Consider the following 25,119-nt stretch of genomic DNA (forward strand, 5'->3'; position numbering starts at 1 on the left):
CCACGACAATCCTGCCTGTGGTAGGGCAGAGCACTGTATGTCTGATAGTGGCCATTCTGAGTACTGCAGGCCCTGGAGAAATGGGAGGGCTGTGAGACCGGGTGTCCTTGGAGCTGCCAGAAGAGATGGTTCTGAGGCATCTAGTGACCCTCAGGGTGGTTCGTTGGTGAGGACCAGTCCAGGAGGAATAGACCCCTGTGACAAGTGACCCCAGATGGGGTTGTCTTCTGCTGACCCTGCAGGATCTCCGGGTACTGTGGGGGCCAGTCGGGCCCTGGGAGTAGTTCATGTGTTGCACTGGGGTATTCTCCATTGCTCTCTGGTGTCACTTGCTAGCTACTATATTCTCCTTCTCCTTCCAGATTCATCCCTCTTCCAGGAGATCGCACGCCTGCCGTACCGACTCTTTGGACGATGCTCAGGGTAAATATTTAGAGCGCGAGCTCCCTGTTGTCCCGTATGTAACATATGGATGTACGGTGTAGATGTAATGTATGGATACAGTGTAGGGATGTAACATAGATGTATGGTGTAGATGTAATGTATGGATACAGTGTAGGGATGTAACATATGGATGTACAGTGTAGATGTAATGTATGGATACAGTGTAGGGATGTAACATATGGATGTAATGTATGGATACAGTTTAGGGATGTAACATATGGATGTACAGTGTAGATGTAATGTATGGATACAGTGTAGGGATGTAACATATGGATGTAATGTATGGATACAGTGTAGGGATGTAACATATGGATGTACGGTGTAGATGTAATGTATGGATACAGTGTAGGGATGTAACATATGGATGTACGATGTAGATGTAATGTATGGATACAGTGTAAGGATGGAACATATGGATGTAATGTATGGATACAGTGTAGGGAGGTAACATATAGATGTACGGTGTAGATGTAATGTATGGATACAGTGTAGGGATGTAACATATAGATGTACGGTGTAGATGTAATGTATGGATACAGTGTAGGGATGTAACATAGATGTACGGTGTAGATGTAATGTATGGATACAGTGTAGGGAGGTAACATATGGATGTACGGTGTAGATGTAATGTATGGATACAGTGTAGGGAGGTAACATATGGATGTACGGTGTAGATGTAATGTATGGATACAGTGTAGGGATGTAACATATGGATGTAATGTATGGATACAGTGTAGGGATGTAACATATGGATGTACGGTGTAGATGTAATGTATGGATACAGTGTAGGGATGTAACATATGGATGTACGGTGTAGATGTAATGTATGGATACAGTGTAGGGATGTAACATATCGATGTACGGTGTAGATGTAATGTATGGATACAGTGTAGAGATGTAACATATGGATGTACAGTATAGATGTAATGTATGGATACAGTGTAGGGATGTAACATATAGATGTACGGTGTAGATGTAATGTATGGATACAGTGTAGGGATGTAACATATGGATGTACGGTGTAGATGTAATGTATGGATACAGTGTAGGGATGTAACATATAGATGTACGGTGTAGATGTAATGTATGGATACAGTGTAGGGATGTAACATAGATGTACGGTGTAGATGTAATGTATGGATACAGTGTAGGGAGGTAACATATAGATGTACGGTGTAGATGTAATGTATGGATACAGTGTAGGGATGTAACATAGATGTATGGTGTAGATGTAATGTATGGATACAGTGTAGGGATGTAACATATGGATGTACAGTGTAGATGTAATGTATGGATACAGTGTAGGGATGTAACATATAGATGTACGGTGTAGATGTAATGTATGGATACAGTGTAAGGATGTAACATATGGATGTAATGTATGGATACAGTGTAGGGATGTAACATATAGATGTACGGTGTAGATGTAATGTATGGATACAGTGTAGGGATGTAACATATGGATGTACGGTGTAGATGTAATGTATGGATACAGTGTAGAGATGTAACAGATGTAATGTATGGATACAGTGTAGGGATGTAACATATGGATGTAATGTATGGATACAGTGTAGGGATGTAACATATGGATGTAATGTATGGGTACAGTGTAGGGATGTAACATATGGATGTAATGTATGGATACAGTGTAGGGATGTAACATATGGATGTACGGTGTAGATGTAATGTATGGATACAGTGTAGAGATGTAACATATGGATGTACAGTGTAGATGTAATGTATGGATACAGTGTAGGGATGTAACATATAGATGTACGGTGTAGATGTAATGTATGGATACAGTGTAGGGATGTAACATATCGATGTACGGTGTAGATGTAATGTATGGATACAGTGTAGGGATGTAACATATAGATGTAATGTATGGATACAGTGTAGAGATGTAACAGATGTAATGTATGGATACAGTGTAGGGATGTAACATATGGATGTACGGTGTAGATGTAATGTATGGATACAGTGTAGGGATGTAACATATGGATGTAATGGATGGATACAGTGTAGGGATGTAACATATGGATGTAATGTATGGATACAGTGTAGGGATGTAACATATGGATGTACGGTGTAGATGTAATGTATGGATACAGTGTAGGGATGTAACATATAGATGTACGGTGTAGATGTAATGTATGGATACAGTATAGGGATGTAACATATAGATGTACGGTGTAGATGTAATGTATGGATACAGTGTAGGGATGTAACATATAGATGTACGGTGTAGATGTAATGTATGGATACAGTGTAGGGATGTAACATATGGATGTAATGGATGGATACAGTGTAGGGATGTAACATATGGATGTAATGTATGGATACAGTGTAGGGATGTAACATATGGATGTACGGTGTAGATGTAATGTATGGATACAGTGTAGGGATGTAACATATAGATGTACGGTGTAGATGTAATGTATGGATACAGTATAGGGATGTAACATATAGATGTACGGTGTAGATGTAATGTATGGATACAGTGTAGGGATGTAACATATAGATGTACGGTGTAGATGTAATGTATGGATACAGTGTAGGGATGTAACATATGGATGTACAGTGTAGATGTAATGTATGGATACAGTGTAGGGATGTAACATATAGATGTAATGTATGGATACAGTGTAGGGATGTAACATATGGATGTACAGTATAGATGTAATGTATGGATACAGTGTAGGGATGTAACAGATGTAATGTATGGATACAGTGTAGGGATGTAACATATGGATGTACGGTGTAGATGTAATGTATGGATACAGTGTAGGGATGTAACATATAGATGTGATGTATGGATACAGTGTAGGGATGTAACATATGGATGTACGGTGTAGATGTAATGTATGGATACAGAGTAGGGATGTAACATATAGATGTACGGTGTAGATGTAATGTATGGATGCAGTGTAGGGATGTAACATATAGATGTAATGTATGGATACAGTGTAGGGATGTAACATATGGATGTAATGTATGGATACAGTGTAGGGATGTAACATATAGATGTACGGTGTAGATGTAATGTATGGATACAGTGTAGGGATGTAACATATAGATGTAATGTATGGATACAGTGTAGGGATGTAACATATAGATGTACGGTGTAGATGTAATGTATGGATACAGTGTAGGGATGTAACATAGATGTATGGTGTAGATGTAATGTATGGATGCAGTGTAGGGATGTAACATATAGATGTAATGTATGGATACAGTGTAGGGATGTAACATATGGATGTAATGTATGGATACAGTGTAGGGATGTAACATATAGATGTACGGTGTAGATGTAATGTATGGATACAGTGTAGGGATGTAACATATAGATGTAATGTATGGATACAGTGTAGGGATGTAACATATGGATGTACGGTGTAGATGTAATGTATGGATACAGTGTAGGGATGTAACATAGATGTATGGTGTAGATGTAATGTATGGATACAGTGTAGGGATGTAACATATGGATGTACAGTGTAGATGTAATGTATGGATACAGTGTAGGGATGTAACATAGATGTACGGTGTAGATGTAATGTATGGATACAGTGTAGGGATGTAACATATGGATGTAATGTATGGATACAGTTTAGGGATGTAACATATGGATGTACAGTGTAGATGTAATGTATGGATACAGTGTAGGGATGTAACATATAGATGTACGGTGTAGATGTAATGTATGGATACAGTGTAGGGATGTAACATATGGATGTACGGTGTAGATGTAATGTATGGATACAGTGTAGGGATGTAACATATGGATGTACGATGTAGATGTAATGTATGGATACAGTGTAAGGATGGAACATATGGATGTAATGTATGGATACAGTGTAGGGATGTAACATATGGATGTACGATGTAGATGTAATGTATGGATACAGTGTAAGGATGTAACATATGGATGTAATGTATGGATACAGTGTAGGGATGTAACATATAGATGTACGGTGTAGATGTAATGTATGGATACAGTGTAGGGATGTAACATATGGATGTACGATGTAGATGTAATGTATGGATACAGTGTAAGGATGGAACATATGGATGTAATGTATGGATACAGTGTAGGGATGTAACATATGGATGTACGATGTAGATGTAATGTATGGATACAGTGTAAGGATGTAACATATGGATGTAATGTATGGATACAGTGTAGGGATGTAACATATAGATGTACGGTGTAGATGTAATGTATGGATACAGTGTAGGGAGGTAACATATAGATGTACGGTGTAGATGTAATGTATGGATACAGTGTAGGGATGTAACATATAGATGTACGGTGTAGATGTAATGTATGGATACAGTGTAGGGATGTAACATAGATGTACGGTGTAGATGTAATGTATGGATACAGTGTAGGGAGGTAACATATGGATGTACGGTGTAGATGTAATGTATGGATACAGTGTAGGGATGTAACATATGGATGTACAGTATAGATGTAATGTATGGATACAGTGTAGGGATGTAACATATAGATGTACAGTGTAGATGTAATGTATGGATGCAGTGTAGGGATGTAACATATGGATGTACAGTATAGATGTAATGTATGGATACAGTGTAGGGATGTAACATATGGATGTACGGTGTAGATGTAATGTATGGATACAGTGTAGAGATGTAACAGATGTAATGTATGGATACAGTGTAGGGATGTAACATATAGATGTACGGTGTAGATGTAATGTATGGATACAGTGTAGGGATGTAACATATGGATGTAATGTATGGGTACAGTGTAGGGATGTAACATATGGATGTAATGTATGGATACAGTGTAGGGATGTAACATATGGATGTACGGTGTAGATGTAATGTATGGATACAGTGTAGAGATGTAACATATGGATGTACAGTGTAGATGTAATGTATGGATACAGTGTAGGGATGTAACATATAGATGTACGGTGTAGATGTAATGTATGGATACAGTGTAGGGATGTAACATATCGATGTACGGTGTAGATGTAATGTATGGATACAGTGTAGGGATGTAACATATAGATGTACGGTGTAGATGTAATGTATGGATACAGTGTAGAGATGTAACAGATGTAATGTATGGATACAGTGTAGGGATGTAACATATGGATGTACGGTGTAGATGTAATGTATGGATACAGTGTAGGGATGTAACATATGGATGTAATGGATGGATACAGTGTAGGGATGTAACATATGGATGTACGGTGTAGATGTAATGTATGGATACAGTATAGGGATGTAACATATGGATGTACGGTGTAGATGTAATGTATGGATACAGTGTAGGGATGTAACATATAGATGTACGGTGTAGATGTAATGTATGGATACAGTGTAGGGATGTAACATATGGATGTACAGTGTAGATGTAATGTATGGATACAGTGTAGGGATGTAACATATAGATGTACGGTGTAGATGTAATGTATGGATACAGTGTAGGGATGTAACATATGGATGTACAGTGTAGATGTAATGTATGGATACAGTGTAGGGATGTAACATATAGATGTACGGTGTAGATGTAATGTATGGATGCAGTGTAGGGATGTAACATATAGATGTAATGTATGGATACAGTGTAGGGATGTAACATAGATGTACGGTGTAGATGTAATGTATGGATACAATGTAGGGATGTAACATAGATGTAATGTATGGATACAGTGTAGGGATGTAACATATAGATGTACGGTGTAGATGTAATGTATGGATGCAGTGTAGGGATGTAACATATAGATGTAATGTATGGATACAGTGTAGGGATGTAACATAGATGTACGGTGTAGATGTAATGTATGGATACAGTGTAGGGATGTAACATAGATGTACGGTGTAGATGTAATGTATATATACAGTGTAGGGATGTAACATATAGATGTACGGTGTAGATGTAATGTATGGATACAGTGTAGGGATGTAACATATGGATGTACGGTGTAGATGTAATGTATGGATACAGTGTAGGGATGTAACATATGGATGTAATGTATGGATACAGTGTAGGGATGTAACATATTGATGTACAGTGTAGATGTAATGTATGGATACAGTGGAGGGATGTAACATATGGATGTAATGTATGGATACAGTGTAGGGATGTAACATAGATGTACGTTGTAGATGTAATGTATGGATACAGTATAGGGATGTAACATATAGATGTAATGTATGGATACAGTGTAGGGATGTAACATATAGATGAACGGTGTAGATGTAATGTATGGATACAGTGTAGGGATGTAACATATGGATGTACGGTGTAGATGTAATGTATGGATACAGTGTAGGGATGTAACATATGGATGTACGATGTAGATGTAATGTATGGATACAGTGTAGGGATGTAACATATGGATGTAATGTATATATACAGTGTAGGGATGTAACATATGGATGTACGGTGTAGATGTAATGTATGGATACAGTGTAGGGATGTAACATATGGATGTACGGTGTAGATGTAATGTATGGATACAGTGTAGGGATGTAACATATGGATGTACGATGTAGATGTAATGTATGGATACAGTGTAGGGATGTAACATATGGATGTAATGTATATATACAGTGTAGGGATGTAACATATAGATGTACGGTGTAGATGTAATGTATGGATACAGTGTAGGGATGTAACATATAGATGTAATGTATGGATACAGTGTAGGGATGTAACATAGATGTACGGTGTAGATGTAATGTATGGATACAAGGTAGGGATGTAACATATGGATGTAATGTATGGATACAGTGTAGGGATGTAACATGGATGTACAGTGTAGATGTAATGTATGGATACAGTGTAGGGATGTAACATATAGATGTACAGTGTAGATGTAATGTATGGATACAGTGTAGGGATGTAACATATAGATGTACGGTGTAGATGTAATGTATGGATACAGTGTAGGGATGTAACATATGGATGTAATGTATGGATACAGTGTAGGGATGTAACATATGGATGTACGGTGTAGATGTAATGTATGGATACATTGTAGGGATGTAACATATAGATGTACGGTGTAGATGTAATGTATGGATACAGTGGAGGGATGTAACATATAGATGTACGGTGTAGATGTAATGTATGGATACAGTGGAGGGATGTAACATATAGATGTACGGTGTAGATGTAATGTATGGATACAGTGTAGGGATGTAACATATGGATGTACAGTGTAGATGTAATGTATGGATACAGTGAAGGGATTTAACATAGATGTACGGTGTAGATGTAATGTATGGATACAGTATAGGGATGTAACATATAGATGTAATGTATGGATACAGTGTAGGGATGTAACATATAGATGTACGGTGTAGATGTAATGTATGGATACAGTATAGGGATGTAACATATAGATGTAATGTATGGATACAGTATAGGGATGTAACATATAGATGTACGGTGTAGATGTAATGTATGGATACAGTGTAGGGATGTAACATATGGATGTAATGTATGGATACAGTGTAGGGATGTAACATATGGATGTAATGTATGGATACAGTGTAGGGATGTAACATAGATGTACGGTGTAGATGTAATGTATGGATACAGTGTAGGGATGTAACATATATATGTAATGTATAAATACAGTGTAGGGATGTAACATATAGATGTACGGTGTAGGTGTAATGTATGGATACAGTGTAGGGATGTAACATAGATGTACGGTGTAGGTGTAATGTATGGATACAGTATAGGGATGTAACATATGGATGTACGGTGTAGATGTAATGTATGGATACAGTGGAGGGATGTAACATATAGATGTACGGTGTAGATGTAATGTATGGATACAGTGTAGGGATGTAACATATGGATGTAATGTATGGATACAGTGTAGGGATGTAACATATGGATGTAATGTATGGATACAGTATAGGGATGTAACACATGGATGTACAGTGTAGATGTAATGTATGGATACAGTGGAGGGATGTAACATATGGATGTAATGTATGGATACAGTGTAGGGATGTAACATAGATGTACGGTGTAGATGTAATGTATGGATACAGTATAGGGATGTAACATATAGATGTAATGTATGGATACAGTGTAGGGATGTAACATATAGATGAACGGTGTAGATGTAATGTATGGATACAGTGGAGGGATGTAACATATGGATGTAATGTATGGATACAGTGTAGGGATGTAACATATAGATGTACGGTGTAGATGTAATGTATGGATACAGTGTAGGGATGTAACATATAGATGTACGGTGTAGATGTAATGTATGGATACAGTGTAGGGATGTAACATATGGATGTAATGTATATATACAGTGTAGGGATGTAACATATAGATGTACAGTGTAGATGTAATGTATGGATACAGTGTAGGGATGTAACATATAGATGTACGGTGTAGATGTAATGTATGGATACAGTGTAGGGATGTAACATAGATGTACGGTGTAGATGTAATGTATGGATACAGTGTAGGGATGTAACATATAGATGTAATGTATGGATACAGTGTAGGGATGTAACATAGATGTACGGTGTAGATGTAATGTATGGATACAGTGTAGGGATGTAACATATAGATGTATGGTGTAGATGTAATGTATGGATACAGTGTAGGGATGTAACATATGGATGTAATGTATGGATACAGTGTAGGGATGTAACATATGGATGTACAGTGTAGATGTAATGTATGGATACAGTGTAGGGATGTAACATATAGATGTACGGTGTAGATGTAATGTATGGATACAGTGTAGGGATGTAACATATGGATGTAATGTATGGATACAGTGTAGGGATGTAACAGATGTAATGTATGGATACAGTGTAGGGATGTAACATATGGATGTAATGTATGGATACAGTGTAGGGATGTAACAGATGTAATGTATGGATACAGTGTAGGGATGTAACATATGGATGTAATGTATGGATACAGTGTAGGGATGTAACATATGGATGTACAGTGTAGATGTAATGTATGGATACAGTGTAGGGATGTAACATATAGATGTAATGTATGGATACAGTGTAGGGATGTAACATATGGATGTAATGTATGGATACAGTGTAGGGATGTAACATAGATGTAATGTATGGATACAGTGTAGGGATGTAACATATAGATGTACGGTGTAGATGTAATGTATGGATACAGTGGAGGGATGTAACATATGGATGTACGATGTAGATGTAATGTATGGATACAGTGTAGGGATGTAACATATGGATGTACGATGTAGATGTAATGTATGGATACAGTGTAGGGATGTAACATATGGATGTACAGTGTAGATGTAATGTATGGATACAGTGTAGGGATGTAACATATAGATGTACGGTGTAGATGTAATGTATGGATACAGTGTAGGGATGTAACATATGGATGTAATGTATGGATACAGTGTAGGGATGTAACAGATGTAATGTATGGATACAGTGTAGGGATGTAACATATGGATGTAATGTATGGATACAGTGTAGGGATGTAACATATGGATGTACAGTGTAGATGTAATGTATGGATACAGTGTAGGGATGTAACATATAGATGTAATGTATAAATACAGTGTAGGGATGTAACATATGGATGTACGGTGTAGATGTAATGTATGGATACAGTGTAGGGATGTAACATATAGATGTAATGTATGGATACAGTGTAGGGATGTAACATATAGATGTAATGTATGGATACAGTGTAGGGATGTAACATAGATGTAATGTATGGATACAGTGTAGGGATGTAACATAGATGTAATGTATGGATACAGTGTAGGGATGTAACATATAGATGTAATGTATGGATACAGTGTAGGGATGTAACATATAGATGTAATGTATGGATACAGTGTAGGGATGTAACATAGATGTAATGTATGGATACAGTGTAGGGATGTAACATAGATGTAATGTATGGATACAGTGGAGGGATGTAACATATGGATGTACGATGTAGATGTAATGTATGGATACAGTGTAGGGATGTAACATATGGATGTACGATGTAGATGTAATGTATGGATACAGTGTAGGGATGTAACATATGGATGTACAGTGTAGATGTAATGTATGGATACAGTGTAGGGATGTAACATATGGATGTAATGTATGGATACAGTGTAGGGATGTAACATATGGATGTAATGTATGGATACAGTGTAGGGATGTAACATAGATGTAATGTATGGATACAGTATAGGGATGTAACATATAGATGTAATGTATGGATACAGTGTAGGGATGTAACATATGGATGTACAGTGTAGATGTAATGTATGGATACAGTGTAGGGATGTAACATATGGATGTACAGTGTAGATGTAATGTATGGATACAGTGTAGGGATGTAACATATGAATGTAATGTATGGATACAGTATAGGGATGTAACATATGGATGTACGGTGTAGATGTAATGTATGGATACAGTGTAGGGATGTAACATATGGATGTACGGTGTAGATGTAATGTATGGATACACTGTAGGGATGTAACATATAGATGTACGGTGTAGATGTAATGTATGGATACAGTGTAGGGATGTAACATATGGATGTACAGTGTAGATTTAATGTATGGATACAGTGTAGGGATGTAACATATGGATACGGTGTAGATATAATGTATGGATACAGTGTAGGGAAGTAACATATGGATGTACAGTGTAGATGTAATGTATGGATACAGTGTAGGGATGTAACATATAGATGTAATGTATGGATACAGTGTAGGGATGTAACATATAGATGTACGGTGTAGATGTAATGTATGGATACAGTGTAGGGATGTAACATATAGATGTAATGTATGGATACAGTGTAGGGATGTAACATATGGATGTACAGTGTAGATGTAATGTATGGATACAGTATAGGGATGTAACATATGGATGTAATGTATGGATACAGTGTAGGGATGTAACATATGGATGTACAGTGTAGATGTAATGTATGGATACAGTATAGGGATGTAACATATGGATGTAATGTATGGATACAGTGTAGGGATGTAACATATGGATGTACGGTGTAGATGTAATGTATGGATACAGTGTAGGGATGTAACATATGGATGTACGGTGTAGATGTAATGTATATATACAGTGTAGGGATGTAACATATAGATGTAATGTATGGATACAGTGTAGGGATGTAACATATGGATGTACAGTGTAGATGTAATGTATGGATACAGTGTAGGGATGTAACATATGGATGTACGGTGTAGATGTAATGTATGGATACAGTGTAGGGATGTAACATATGGATGTACGGTGTAGATGTAATGTATGGATACAGTGTAGGGATGTAACATATGGATGTACGGTGTAGATGTAATGTATGGATACAGTGTAGAGATGTAACAGATGTAATGTATGGATACAGTGTAGGGATGTAACATATGGATGTACAGTGTAGATGTAATGTATGGATACAGTGTAGGGATGTAACATATGGATGTACGGTGTAGATGTAATGTATGGATACAGTGTAGGGATGTAACATATGGATGTACGGTGTAGATGTAATGTATGGATACATTGTAGGGATGTAACATATGGATGTAATGTATGGATACAGTGTAGGGATGTAACATATGGATGTAATGTATGGATACAGTGTAGGGATGTAACATATGGATGTAATGTATGGATACAGTGTAGGGATGTAACATATGGATGTACGGTGTAGATGTAATGTATGGATACAGAGTAGGGATGTAACATATGGATGTACGGTGTAGATGTAATGTATGGATACAGTGTAGGGATGTAACATATGGATGTAATGTATGGATACAGTGTAGGGATGTAACATATGGATGTAATGTATGGATACAGTGTAGGGATGTAACATAGATGTACGGTGTAGATGTAATGTATGGATACAGTGTAGGGATGTAACATAGATGTAATGTATGGATACAGTATAGGGATGTAACATATGGATGTACGGTGTAGATGTAATGTATGGATACAGTGTAGGGATGTAACATATGGATGTACGGTGTAGATGTAATGTATGGATACAGTGTAGGGATGTAACATATGGATGTACGGTGTAGATGTAATGTATGGATACAGTGTAGGGATGTAACATATGGATGTACGGTGTAGATGTAATGTATGGATACAGTGTAGGGATGTAACATATGGATGTACGGTGTAGATGTAATGTATGGATACAGTGTAGGGATGTAACATAGATGTACGGTGTAGATGTAATGTATGGATACAGTGTAGGGATGTAACATAGATGTACGGTGTAGATGTAATGTTTGGATACAGTGTAGGGATGTAACATATGGATGTAATGTATGGATACAGTGTAGAGATGTAACATATAGATGTACAGTGTAGATGTAATGTATGGATACAGTGTAGGGATGTAACATATGGATGTAATGTATGGATACAGTGTAGGGATGTAACATATAGATGTACAGTGTAGATGTAATGTATGGATACAGTGTAGGGATGTAACATATAGATGTACGGTGTAGATGTAATGTATGGATACAGTGTAGGGATGTAACATATAGATGTACAGTGTAGATGTAATGTATGGATACAGTGTAGGGATGTAACATATAGATGTATGGTGTAGATGTAATGTATGGATACAGTGTAGGGATGTAACATATAGATGTACGGTGTAGATGTAATGTATGGATACAGTGTAGAGATGTAACATATAGATGTACGGTGTAGATGTAATGTATGGATACAGTGTAGGGATGTAACATATGGATGTACAGTGTAGATGTAATGTATGGATACAGTGTAGGGATGTAACATATGGATGTACGGTGTAGATGTAATGTATGGATACAGTGTAGGGATGTAACATAGATGTACGGTGTAGATGTAATGTATGGATACAGTGTAGGGATGTAACATAGATGTACGGTGTAGATGTAATGTTTGGATACAGTGTAGGGATGTAACATATGGATGTAATGTATGGATACAGTGTAGAGATGTAACATATAGATCGGTGTAGATGTAATGTATGGATACAGTGTAGGGATGTAACATATAGATGTACAGTGTAGATGTAATGTATGGATACAGTGTAGGGATGTAACATATAGATGTACAGTGTAGATGTAATGTATGGATACAGTGTAGGGATGTAACATATAGATGGACGGTGTAGATGTAATGTATGGATACAGTGTAGGGATGTAACATATAGATGTACAGTGTAGATGTAATGTATGGATACAGTGTAGGGATGTAACATATAGATGTACGGTGTAGATGTAATGTATGGATACAGTGTAGGGATGTAACATATAGATGGACGGTGTAGATGTAATGTATGGATACAGTGTAGGGATGTAACATATAGATGTACAGTGTAGATGTAATGTATGGATACAGTGTAGGGATGTAACATATAGATGTACGGTGTAGATGTAATGTATGGATACAGTGTAGGGATGTAACATATGGATGTACGGTGTAGATGTAATGTATGGATACAGTGTAGGGATGTAACATATAGATGTACAGTGTAGATGTAATGTATGGATACAGTGTAGGGATGTAACATATAGATGTATGGTGTAGATGTAATGTATGGATACAGTGTAGGGATGTAACATATAGATGTACGGTGTAGATGTAATGTATGGATACAGTGTAGAGATGTAACATATAGATGTACGGTGTAGATGTAATGTATGGATACAGTGTAGGGATGTAACATATGGATGTACAGTGTAGATGTAATGTATGGATACAGTGTAGGGATGTAACATATAGATGTAATGTATGGATACAGTGTAGGGATGTAACATAGATGTAATGTATGGATACAGTGTAGGGATGTAACATATGGATGTACGGTGTAGATGTAATGTATGGATACAGTGTAGGGATGTAACATATGGATGTAATGTATGGATACAGTGTAGGGATGTAACATATGGATGTACAGTGTAGATGTAATGTATGGATACAGTGTAGGGATGTAACATATAGATGTAATGTATGGATACAGTGTAGGGATGTAACATATGGATGTACAGTATAGATGTAATGTATGGATACAGTGTAGGGATGTATAGTGTAGTGATATATGTACTTGTATGGATGCGTTTTCTGTATGTCATTTACTATGTATCTATATATCTATGTATTTAGTATATGAAGCCAACATCCTTATCGCACCAAGTTAACCACGTAGGTAAATCAGGCGCTGCGGATGGTCTCAGCACATATTTACTTTTGTATTATGACTTTTTGGAAACCTGTCGAGAACAGCCGTTCCTGGGGAACAGAATCTCTGAAGCGCCTGATTTACTTATGTGGCGAAGTTGGTGCAGATCGGTCGGCCATGGAGAACCGACAAGAGAAATTCACATATATATAAGATTAGTATGTAATATATGTGCAGAATGTAAACTGGCATCTGTTGGGAGCCGATCGGGAATCACGGTGAGGGCCGCACATCAGACTCTGCCGGTGTTGGGTGAGGGGCACATACATGCGTGTGACCGTGGCCATATACCGTACATGTATGACATAACTTGCAGAGATTGGGAAGTTAGCTCAGTGAGAGAACAGGGATCTCCTCCGGCCCAGAATAGGGAACTCTGCCATGTGTGCCCTCCCCGCAGCCAACAGTTGGGGCATCGCTGGTTTATGGGGTCTGGGGGTCTCTGTAGATCAATAAAGCTACTTTAGCTAGCGATTTTTAATTCCTGAACCAAACAATTTAGGAAATGTATGTTATGCAGTATACCATTGACTAATACTAGATGGTGGAGGTAATGCAGTATACCATTGACTAATACTAGATGGTGCAGGTAATGCAGTATACCATTGACTAATACTAGATGGTGGGGGTAATGCAGTATACCATTGACTAATACTAGATGGTGCAGGTAATGCAGTATACCATTGACTAATACTAGATGGTGGAGGTAATGCAGTATACCATTGACTAATACTAGATGGTGGGGGTAATGCAGTATACCATTGACTAATACTAGATGGTGGAGGTAATGCAGTATACCATTGACTAATACTAGATGGTGGAGGTAATGCAGTATACCATTGACTAATACTAGATGGTGGAGGTAATGCAGTATACCATTGACTAATACTAGATGGTGGAGGTAATGCAGTATACCATTGACTAATACTAGATGGTGGAGGTAATGCAGTATACCATTGACTAATACTAGATGGTGGAGGTTATGCAGTATACCATTGACTAATACTAGATGGTGGAGGTAATGCAGTATACCATTGACTAATACTAGATGGTGGGGGTAATGCAGTATACCATTCACTAATACTAGATGGTGGAGGTAATGCAGTATACCATTGACTAATACTAGATGGTGCAGGTAATGCAGTATACCATTGACTAATACTAGACGGTGGAGGCAATGCAGTATACCATTGACTAATACTAGATGGTGGAGGTAATGCAGTATACCATTGACTAATACTAGATGGTGGAGGTAATGCAGTATACCATTCACTAATACTAGATGGTGGAGGTAATGCAGTATACCATTGACTAATACTAGATGGTGGAGGTAATGCAGTATACCATTGACTAATACTAGATGGTGGAGGTAATGCAGTATACCATTGACTAATGCTAGATGGTGGAGGTAATGCAGTATACCATTGACTAATGCTAGATGATGGAGGTAATGCAGTATACCATTGACTAATACTAGATGGTGGAGGTAATGCAGTATACCATTGACTAATACTAGATGGTGGAGGTAATGCAGTATACCATTCACTAATACTAGATGGTGGAGGTAATGCAGTACACCATTGACTAATACTAGACGGTGGAGGCAATGCAGTATACCATTGACTAATACTAGATGGTGGAGGTACTGCAGTATACCATTGACTAATGCTAGATGGTGGAGGTAATGCAGTATACCATTGACTAATGCTAGATGGTGGAGGTAATGCAGTATACCATTTACTAATATTAGATGGTGGAGGTAATGCAGTATACCATTGACTAATACTAGATGGTGGAGGTAATGCAGTATACCATTGACTAATACTAGATGGTGGAGGTAATGCAGTATGCCATTGATTAATGCTAGATGGTGGAGGTAATGCAGTATACCATTCACTAATACTAGATAGTGGAGGTAATGCAGTATACCATTGACTAATACTAGTTGGTAGAGGTAATGCAGTATACCATTGCGTAATACTAGTTGGTGGGGGTAATGCAGTATACCATTGACTAATACTAGATGGTGGAGGTAATGCAGTATACCATTCACTAATACTAGATGGTGGAGGTAATGCAGTATACCATTGACTAATACTAGTTGGTAGAGGTAATGCAGTATACCATTGCGTAATACTAGTTGGTGGGGGTAATGCAGTATACCATTGACTAATACTAGATGGTGGAGGTAATGCAGTATACCATTCACTAATACTAGATGGTGGAGGTAATGCAGTATACCATTCACTAATACTAGATGGTGGAGGTAATGCAGTATACCATTGACTAATACTAGTTGGTAGAGGTAATGCAGTATACCATTGCGTAATACTAGTTGGTGGGGGTAATGCAGTATACCATTGACTAATACTAGATGGTGGAGGTAATGCAGTATACCATTGACTAATACTAGATGGTGGGGGTAATCCAGTATACCATTCACTAATACTAGATGGTGGAGGTAATGCAGTATACCATTCACTAATACTAGATGGTGGAGGTAATGCAGTATACCATTCACTAATACTAGATGGTGGAGGTAATGCAGTATACCATTGACTAATACTAGTTGGTAGAGGTAATGCAGTATACCATTGCGTAATACTAGTTGGTGGGGGTAATGCAGTATACCATTGACTAATACTAGATGGTGGGGGTAATGCAGTATACCATTGACTAATACTAGATGGTGGAGGTAATGCAGTATACCATTGACTAATACTAGATGGTGGAGGTAATGCAGTATACCATTGACTAATACTAGATGGTGGGGGTAATGCAGTATACCATTCTCAGGACATTGACAATCCTTTTATCTCACAGAGAAACTTCACGTAAAATGAATTCCGTCTCCCCAAATCCATGTGATATAAATATGAGCCCCTGCCGACACAGCCTGCGCCTGATTTCCAATGGCTATTACATATGTGATGAGGACAGCTTCTGCTGGGACGACCTGGGCAACATTTCCTTCAGTCCCTCACAATGCACGGTGTCCTATAAAGAGAACATGGTGAGGTAAGTGCCGGGCCAGGTCCAGGTGTATGAGCGCCCATCAGCAGCATGCGTCAGATGTGTGAGCTCCTATGGGCAGCATGGCATCAGATGTATGAGCTCCCATGGGCAGCATGGCATCAGATGTCTGAGCTCCCATGGGCAGCATGGCATCAGATGTCTGAGCTCCCATGGGCAGCATGGCATCAGATGTCTGAGCTCCCATGGGCTGCATGGCATCAGATGTCTGAGCTCCCATGGGCTGCATGGCATCAGATGTCTGAGCTCCCATGGGCTGCATGGCATCAGATGTCTGAGCTCCCATGGGCTGCATGGCATCAGATGTCTGAGCTCCCATGGGCTGCATGGCATCAGATGTCTGAGCTCCCATGGGCAGCATGGCATCAGATGTCTGAGCTCCCATGGGCAGCATGGCATCAGATGTCTGAGCTCCCATGGGCAGCATGGCATCAGATGTCTGAGCTCCCATGGGCAGCATGGCATCAGATGTCTGAGCTCCCATGGGCAGCAGGGCATCAGATGTCTGAGCTCCCATGGGCAGCATGGCATCAGATGTATGAGCTCTTATGGGCAGCATGACTCCAAGTGTATGAACTCTCATCAACATCATGGCATCAGGTGTATGAGCTCCCATCAACATCATGGCATCAGGTGTATGAGTGCCCATGGGCAGCATAGTCTTGGTGGGTCTATTTCACCCTTGTCATCAAATCTTTGTGTCTTAGAAGCAGAAACCAAAAATGGCAACAGCATGCAAAATAAATTTACCATCAGAGGTCTACATACCTATAATCAATACTCTAACCACATTAATAATGCAAGGTTCTTGGTATATCATTTGATGAAATTTCATTGGCCCATCTCCCAACGTCCAGGTGACCGCGCTCAGATGGGTCCTAATGCTAATACCAGGTGGTAAATCTCAACCTGGGAAAGCTGAGCTCCTACCTCTCAGAATGCTCCTCTCTTGGGACTAAGCCTGCAAATAAAACCAGGGAAGGTAGGATACCATTCATATGGTCCAGTAGGAGGGACAGAAGGTAAATGGGCGGCAGGTGTGCACAACCAGGTGAAGGCAGCCAAAACTTCACAATATTTGTACAAAAAAGAAAAAAAGGGTCAGCACTAACCATTGGAAATATATCCCAATAGAAATCTATAGGTGCCCGTTACACCACGGCTGCAACATACAGTAGAAGCAGAGACCAAAAATGGCAACAGCACGCAAAATAAATGTATTTTTGGCTTCTGCTCCTACTGTGTGTTGCAGCCGTGGTGTAACGGGCACCTATAGATTGCTATTGGGTAGTGCTGGCCTTTTCTTTTTTGTACATATCTTTGTGTCTTGAAGGTGAGAATGCTGTTGGCTCCGCCTCCAGTTGTACAAAGTGGTCTAAATTAAATGGGTTTTCCAGGACTACAATTTTGATTACTAATGTCATCAATATCAGATTGGTGGGGGGACTCCTGGTGCCCCTGCCAAACCGGTGAACACTGCAGCGTCTTCATTGTATCCCAGGCACATCGCTGAACACTGCGTGGCACTAGAGCTGGTACAGCAGCTCCATCCCTTTCCCTTAGCTAGTGCTCAGAAGCTAGCTGCGGCTTCTTCTCTGTCCTGTGACATCACATCTACCAGTCACATGGCCATATGAAGGATAGACATGATGTCACATGGCCATGTGACCGATAGACATGATGTCACATGGCCATGTGACCGATAGACATGATGTCACATGGCCATGTGACCGATAGACATGATGTCACATGGCCATGTGACCGATAGACATGATGTCACATGGCCATGTGACCGATAGACATGATGTCACATGGCCATGTGACCGATAGACATGATGTCACATGGCCATGTGACCGATAGACATGATGTCACATGGCCATGTGACCGATAGACATGATGTCACATGGCCATGTGACCGATAGACATGATGTCACATGGCCATGTGACCGATAGACATGATGTCACATGGCCATGTGACCGATAGACATGATGCCACATGGCCATGTGACCGATAGACATGATGTCACAGACTTGAAAAGAAACCGCAGCAGTCTTCTGAGCACCATGGCCTCTCTAAGCAGTCAATCGGCGGGGTGCTTGGAGTTGATCTGATTCTCAAAATAGGTCATCAAGATTTCAGTCCTGGAAAACCCCTTTAACTAGTACCCTGTGCTATTATCTTGCACCAATAGGCCGTATTTGCAGTAAGGTCTTAACAGGTTATTTGTTCCCCCTCAAAAAAAATCAATGAATAAATAAAATAGAGCTTTGCTGTAAATGATCGGCTCAGCCTCCAATGGAGTCCAGCATCCACGGGCTGCCTTATGGCTGACCTCCACCCTAGAGTCAAAAGTAAGGCTCAACTGAGGGTCTTCTCAGGTTCTGGTGAGCCAGTCCAGCCCTGGATGTTGTCAGTCACCTGAAGACTCCTTTGGAAGCTTCCAGAATAATAACAATCTCATTGCCTGCTTAGAATTTTTAGGAAGAGACGTAGAACAGCGACACAAAGACGTCTTGATCTTACGAATCATGGACCCCTTGAAGACTGGCAACCCCCCCATTATGAAGAGTTTAATGACACTGAACCTCCTGCCATTGAGCAAATCCACCGCTCCATTTCCGGTATTGTGCTTGTTTGTTTGTTTTGGGATCTTTTGTACCTCTGGACAATGACTTAAGCTGTAGGGCTTCGCCCTTCTTCAGTGGAGTCCAGGGCCTTCGCATGCTGACAGTTGGGTGCTGTAGCAGACCCGTGTGCTGAAGGAGCTATCTGCTTTGGGAGGTCTCTACTTCTGTCTGCCTGCGATACGGATAGAACTCACTCATCACGTAGCGCTGGCGTGTAGATGTGATGTTCATTCTTCCTATTGAAGCAACATGTGAAAAACATGCAGAAAAAAATCGTATGAGCAAAAATCCGATGTGTTTTCTCACAAAAAAAAGCATTACACTAGAAGGCAAAATCCTAGGACCGATAATATACTAGTCACAATGATCTTCTGACAATGAGCGGGTCACAGAGTGTCCTGATGCCGGACCCCAACCGTTTAGATAGAATTTGCTGGAAAACCTGTCAGGGAGTGTTCAGCTTTCCTGCAGCGCCATCACAGGGGAAATGAAGCATTACACTTTGTCCATTCCTATCAATGGGATGTCTGTAATACGGGATAGTATGGGTCGTCCAGAGCAAGAGACGCTCTTTGTAAGCACCCTTCACGCAGCAGATCAGCAGCTCCAGCCTCCGGTTCGATGGCACCTTGTGCGGAGCTTTTTGGACAGCCACCCAAGATAGCAGCATACCGACACCAGAATAGCTCAGTAACTAGATACTGTACTAGAGCCAAGCTCATACTGTGCTTCCCTGGAAAAAAGACCCGGTCATATTAATTTTTGCCCCAAAAGAGGCACTGAGTCTCTTATTATAATTACCTAGCAGGCTTGGTCCGGGTCCTCCACTGCTCATTCATAAATCCCGCCTCCAGGAAATGATGGCTCTGATTGGTTCTCGAGTGCTGCTCAGCCAATCAATAGAGCGCTTGATGAACCAATCTGATGGCTGTGATTGGTTTATCCAGTGCTGCATTAAGTGCCTGAGCAGCGGTTGAAGAACCAATCACAGCTATCACGTTGTGGAGGCGGGATTTATGAATTGGCCAATCAGTGTCGTGGCTCAGCCAATTCATAAAACCCGTTTCCACAATGCGATGGCTGTGATTTGGCTCTGAACAAAGAGCCCCTCCACCAACTCCTAATTCAGTAATCATTTGTATCAAAATGGGTTTCTACACTGGATATCCCCTTTAAGGAGGGTATTTTCGGTAAAGGAATGGGATAAGCCCTAAATACAGGGACACCTCCATCACCGCTATCATTGGACTCCTATTTCCAGCAGGTCGTAATACGTTTCTTTTGGCTTTATTGTGATCCTATTCTTATTACTTGATATTTTGTATCCGTCCTGCAGAAGATCCAAGCCTTTGTGATGCAGGGAGCACCAACCTCTATGCTGAAGCCCCCCTGGAGACGGCGGAGTCAGACACGGACCCTGCGCCACCTGGATGCTCTCAGCACACTAATAACGGTAGCAAACCATAAATTTGGGGATTACATGTTAGACCAAGTGGCTTCCAAGACTCCGTATCGCGATACAACGTATCTCCTGGGCTGCTGCTCCGTATTCTTAAGATCAGGATAACAACTTCAAATAAACAAGAAGTTACCTTGAAGGGATCGTCTCATGAAGACCATCCTGTCCATCGTCCCTAGTAGTGTATATGGCCATCATAGAGGGGGTACCCAGAGGTGCGGCTGGGCTTTCAGCCGTGTGCTTGGGCTCCAGCTCCAGCTCTCCTCCATGCATTGGGATTTTTGTTTTCTACACGGACCTTTGATCTGGGAAAAAAACTGCCGGTCATAAAAGACCCTTTAATTTCTTGGGTCTGAGTTGTATCGGAGTTACAGACTTGGACAGAGCGGGCAGCTAATAGTCACTCGGTGTGATTGTCCACAGGATAAGGGATTAGTGAGCGTCCAATCATAGGGCTATAGATGATTAGAATGGGGATCCTGTGTACCCTAATGAATGACTGGGGTGGAGGTGAAGCAGGAGCACACTTGTACTACACATTTTCATGGGACTGCCAGACACGTGCTTGCACTCCCCTCTCTCCGGCAGTCTGAGTGGCGGCATGCATGCTTGACCACCGCTGTATTCATATGGGGGGGGGGGGCACGAGACAGCGGAGGTCCCAGTGATCGGACCTAACCAATCAGACACTTATCCCGTGGATAAGGGATATATGATAAACTTGGCGCAACCCCTTTAAACCATGATGGAGTACCATGTCTGCTGGACAGCTGTGGTACTACAAGTCACAGCATGCACTGTTATTGAAAGCCTATCTCTGTAAGGGCCCATTCACACCAGCCCATTCACCAGTCCATTCACCCTTTCCATGTCTCTGTTCCAACTATCAGGTGGATATGCTTTTGGGGGGGGGGGGACTGAACATGCGATGCAGAACAGAGAATTACCCCCAAACTAATAGTCCAAAAACAATGACAACACCCCAAATATAGAGTATTGCAATCATTAATAGTGGAACTGTTCATTTCAATAAAGTCCCGTCAGGCCTGCTATTTAAGTTTGTACTTCCTGAGCGATGATCAGGTATGATGGGAGTTGTCATGCTGCTACCCATCATCACTCTAAAGACCATACAGTGACTACAGGACTGATTGGAGGCAGCCAGCGGCAGAATAAAAAAAGGATATTCTGACACGTGACTCACATGTGATATCCTCTCTAATTAGCGTTGTGTTTTTTTCTTCTCCATCCAGTCCAGATCAACATGACAGCTTCTCTCAGACACAACTTGTCTCTTCTGCCACACAGATGTCTTCGCTTTTTCATATCCATCATTTATATATTAAGATAACCTCAATATTATATAAAACAGTGCAACTCACAGTGACCCAAGTAATGAACAACAAGCCATGCTGTCCCCCTGTAATGAGCAAAAATCTGCACTGTTCCCCTCTAGTAATAAACAGGCACACTGTCCCCCTATTGTAATATATAGCCACACTGTCCTCCAGTAGTAATAAATGGCCCTAATATACCCCTGTAGTAATATATAGTTATACTGTCCCCTGCAGTATATGTTCATCTGCCCACAGTAGGAATATATAGCTATACTGTCTCCCTGTTGTAATATTTTAGCCATACTGCCACCTAAAGGAATATAAGGTCATACTGCCCCCTGTAAGAGTATATAACCATACTGCCCCCCTGTAAGGGTATATAGCCATACTAGCTCTCTGCAGGAATATATGGTCATACTTTTCACCATACAAAACTAATAAACTCACTTCCCTCCAGTTCACTCCACCGCCTGTCCTCTTCCGGTCTACAACCTTTGGAATGATGCAGGTGGCGCGGTGACATCATCATTCTGCCTGCGTCACATAGAAGGCACCCAGTGGTGATGCAGGAAGCCCAATGTAGCTTCCGGCATCAGTGCTGCCACTGTTAATTGCTGACAGTGCCCCCTGTGGGTAAATAACCTAGTTGCTCTTCCCCTAGCTATGGCCCTGGAGGAGACCTGAACTCCGGACCCAACTCTATGACCCAGAATTAAGAGACACTTTGTACGAGCAGTTTCCATTCTGGTGGCCTCAGACCGTCCATCTGATTGCCCCAAATAATACAATATGTCGGGCCAGACCGGCTCCTCCTGGCAAAACCCTCTGTTTGCTAGGATGTCAGGGGTGAGAGCCATAGGGCTCATCTTGTTCCAATGCTGTCCACATTCTGAAGGCAGCTGTTACATCAGATAGTCAGGGCTGTAGTCATAGTGGGTAGTATCAGTCGCTCCCAGGACTCGGTGCTCTCTGCCTCAAGAAGACACCAGACTCAGAAATGTTATGTGCCAATGGGGTCCTGCTACACATGTTGCATCAGAGCCCAGGAGCTTCCTTCTGGATAAAGTGACCATGACAGATGGCAGTACTAAAGTTGGATATTTTTGAGCAGCGACAATAAACTGCAGCCTAAAAAGTCTTAAAATTGGACAAGTGGGTTGGACCAGAGGAGAAGCCGGTGGAATGAGCAGAAACAAAATGTAAAAGAAAGATAGAAGGAATGGGGTGGAAGAGGAAGAACCAATGAAATGATAAGGAAGAAATGCTAGGGATTACACAACTATAAAATAAGGGGTGGAGCTGTGACCACTAAGCAGGGGCGGAACTGTGACCACTAAGCAGGGGCGGGGCTGTGACCACTAAGCAGGGGCAGGGCTGTGACCACCTAGTATTTTATTTTAAGAACTGGAGATCTACTCCAGCAATTTCTTTTCATGCACAAACTGGTCTGTCAACTACAGATATAGCAGTTTAACTTGTCTGTAATAACTTTCTGCAATAGGTTATCTTATCTTAAAGGGGTTTTCTCGGAACTTAAAGGGGTTGTTATATAAAGGCCATGTTATGAGGTCACTGTGGTGTAAAATAACAAAGCAACTAATACCTTTCTCCACTTGTCCCCCAACATCAGCTCCAGTCTCCACTGTGGTGTTATTTAAAGGCTTAGTCAGTCTGTGGCGTCCCGTAAAACTGCTGCTGCAGCCAATGACAGTGCTCAGCGATAATTGTTTCACTCTGTCATTGGCTGCAGGAGCTTGTTTGGGGATGTCTCAGGCTGACTGCAGCCTTTTAAGATGATGTCAGCTGGGAGACCCGGAGCAAGCAATGAGCAGGGAGCAGTATCAGCTGCTTTATTTTACACCATGGGGAACCTAGTGAGATGGCCTGTACATAACTCAGACAACCCCTTTAATATGAGATTTGTTACAGGCCACACCTTTAAAATTGCTTCTCAGACATTCCAGGTTGCTGCTGACTAGGA

General features: G+C 40.5%; 1 protein-coding gene across 2 annotated transcripts in view; it reads left to right on the forward strand.

Moving 5' to 3' along the window:
* Positions 1-25,119, forward strand: part of TMEM71 (transmembrane protein 71) — a 56,793-nt gene that overhangs the window by 22,711 nt on the left and 8,963 nt on the right. Inside the window, exons 3-6 of one of the 2 annotated variants that reach the window (XM_066578778.1) lie at positions 363-423; positions 17,504-17,698; positions 20,188-20,336; positions 21,679-21,795. In XM_066578778.1, coding sequence (XP_066434875.1) covers positions 363-423; positions 17,504-17,698; positions 20,188-20,336; positions 21,679-21,795 — 522 coding nt within the window. The remainder of the gene's footprint in view (positions 1-362; positions 424-17,503; positions 17,699-20,187; positions 20,337-21,678; positions 21,796-25,119) is intronic. The other variant, XM_066578779.1, reaches the window with a different exon arrangement.

This window comes from Eleutherodactylus coqui, chromosome 9, assembly GCF_035609145.1.
Source record: "Eleutherodactylus coqui strain aEleCoq1 chromosome 9, aEleCoq1.hap1, whole genome shotgun sequence".
Lineage (NCBI taxonomy): Eukaryota > Metazoa > Chordata > Amphibia > Anura > Eleutherodactylidae > Eleutherodactylus > Eleutherodactylus coqui.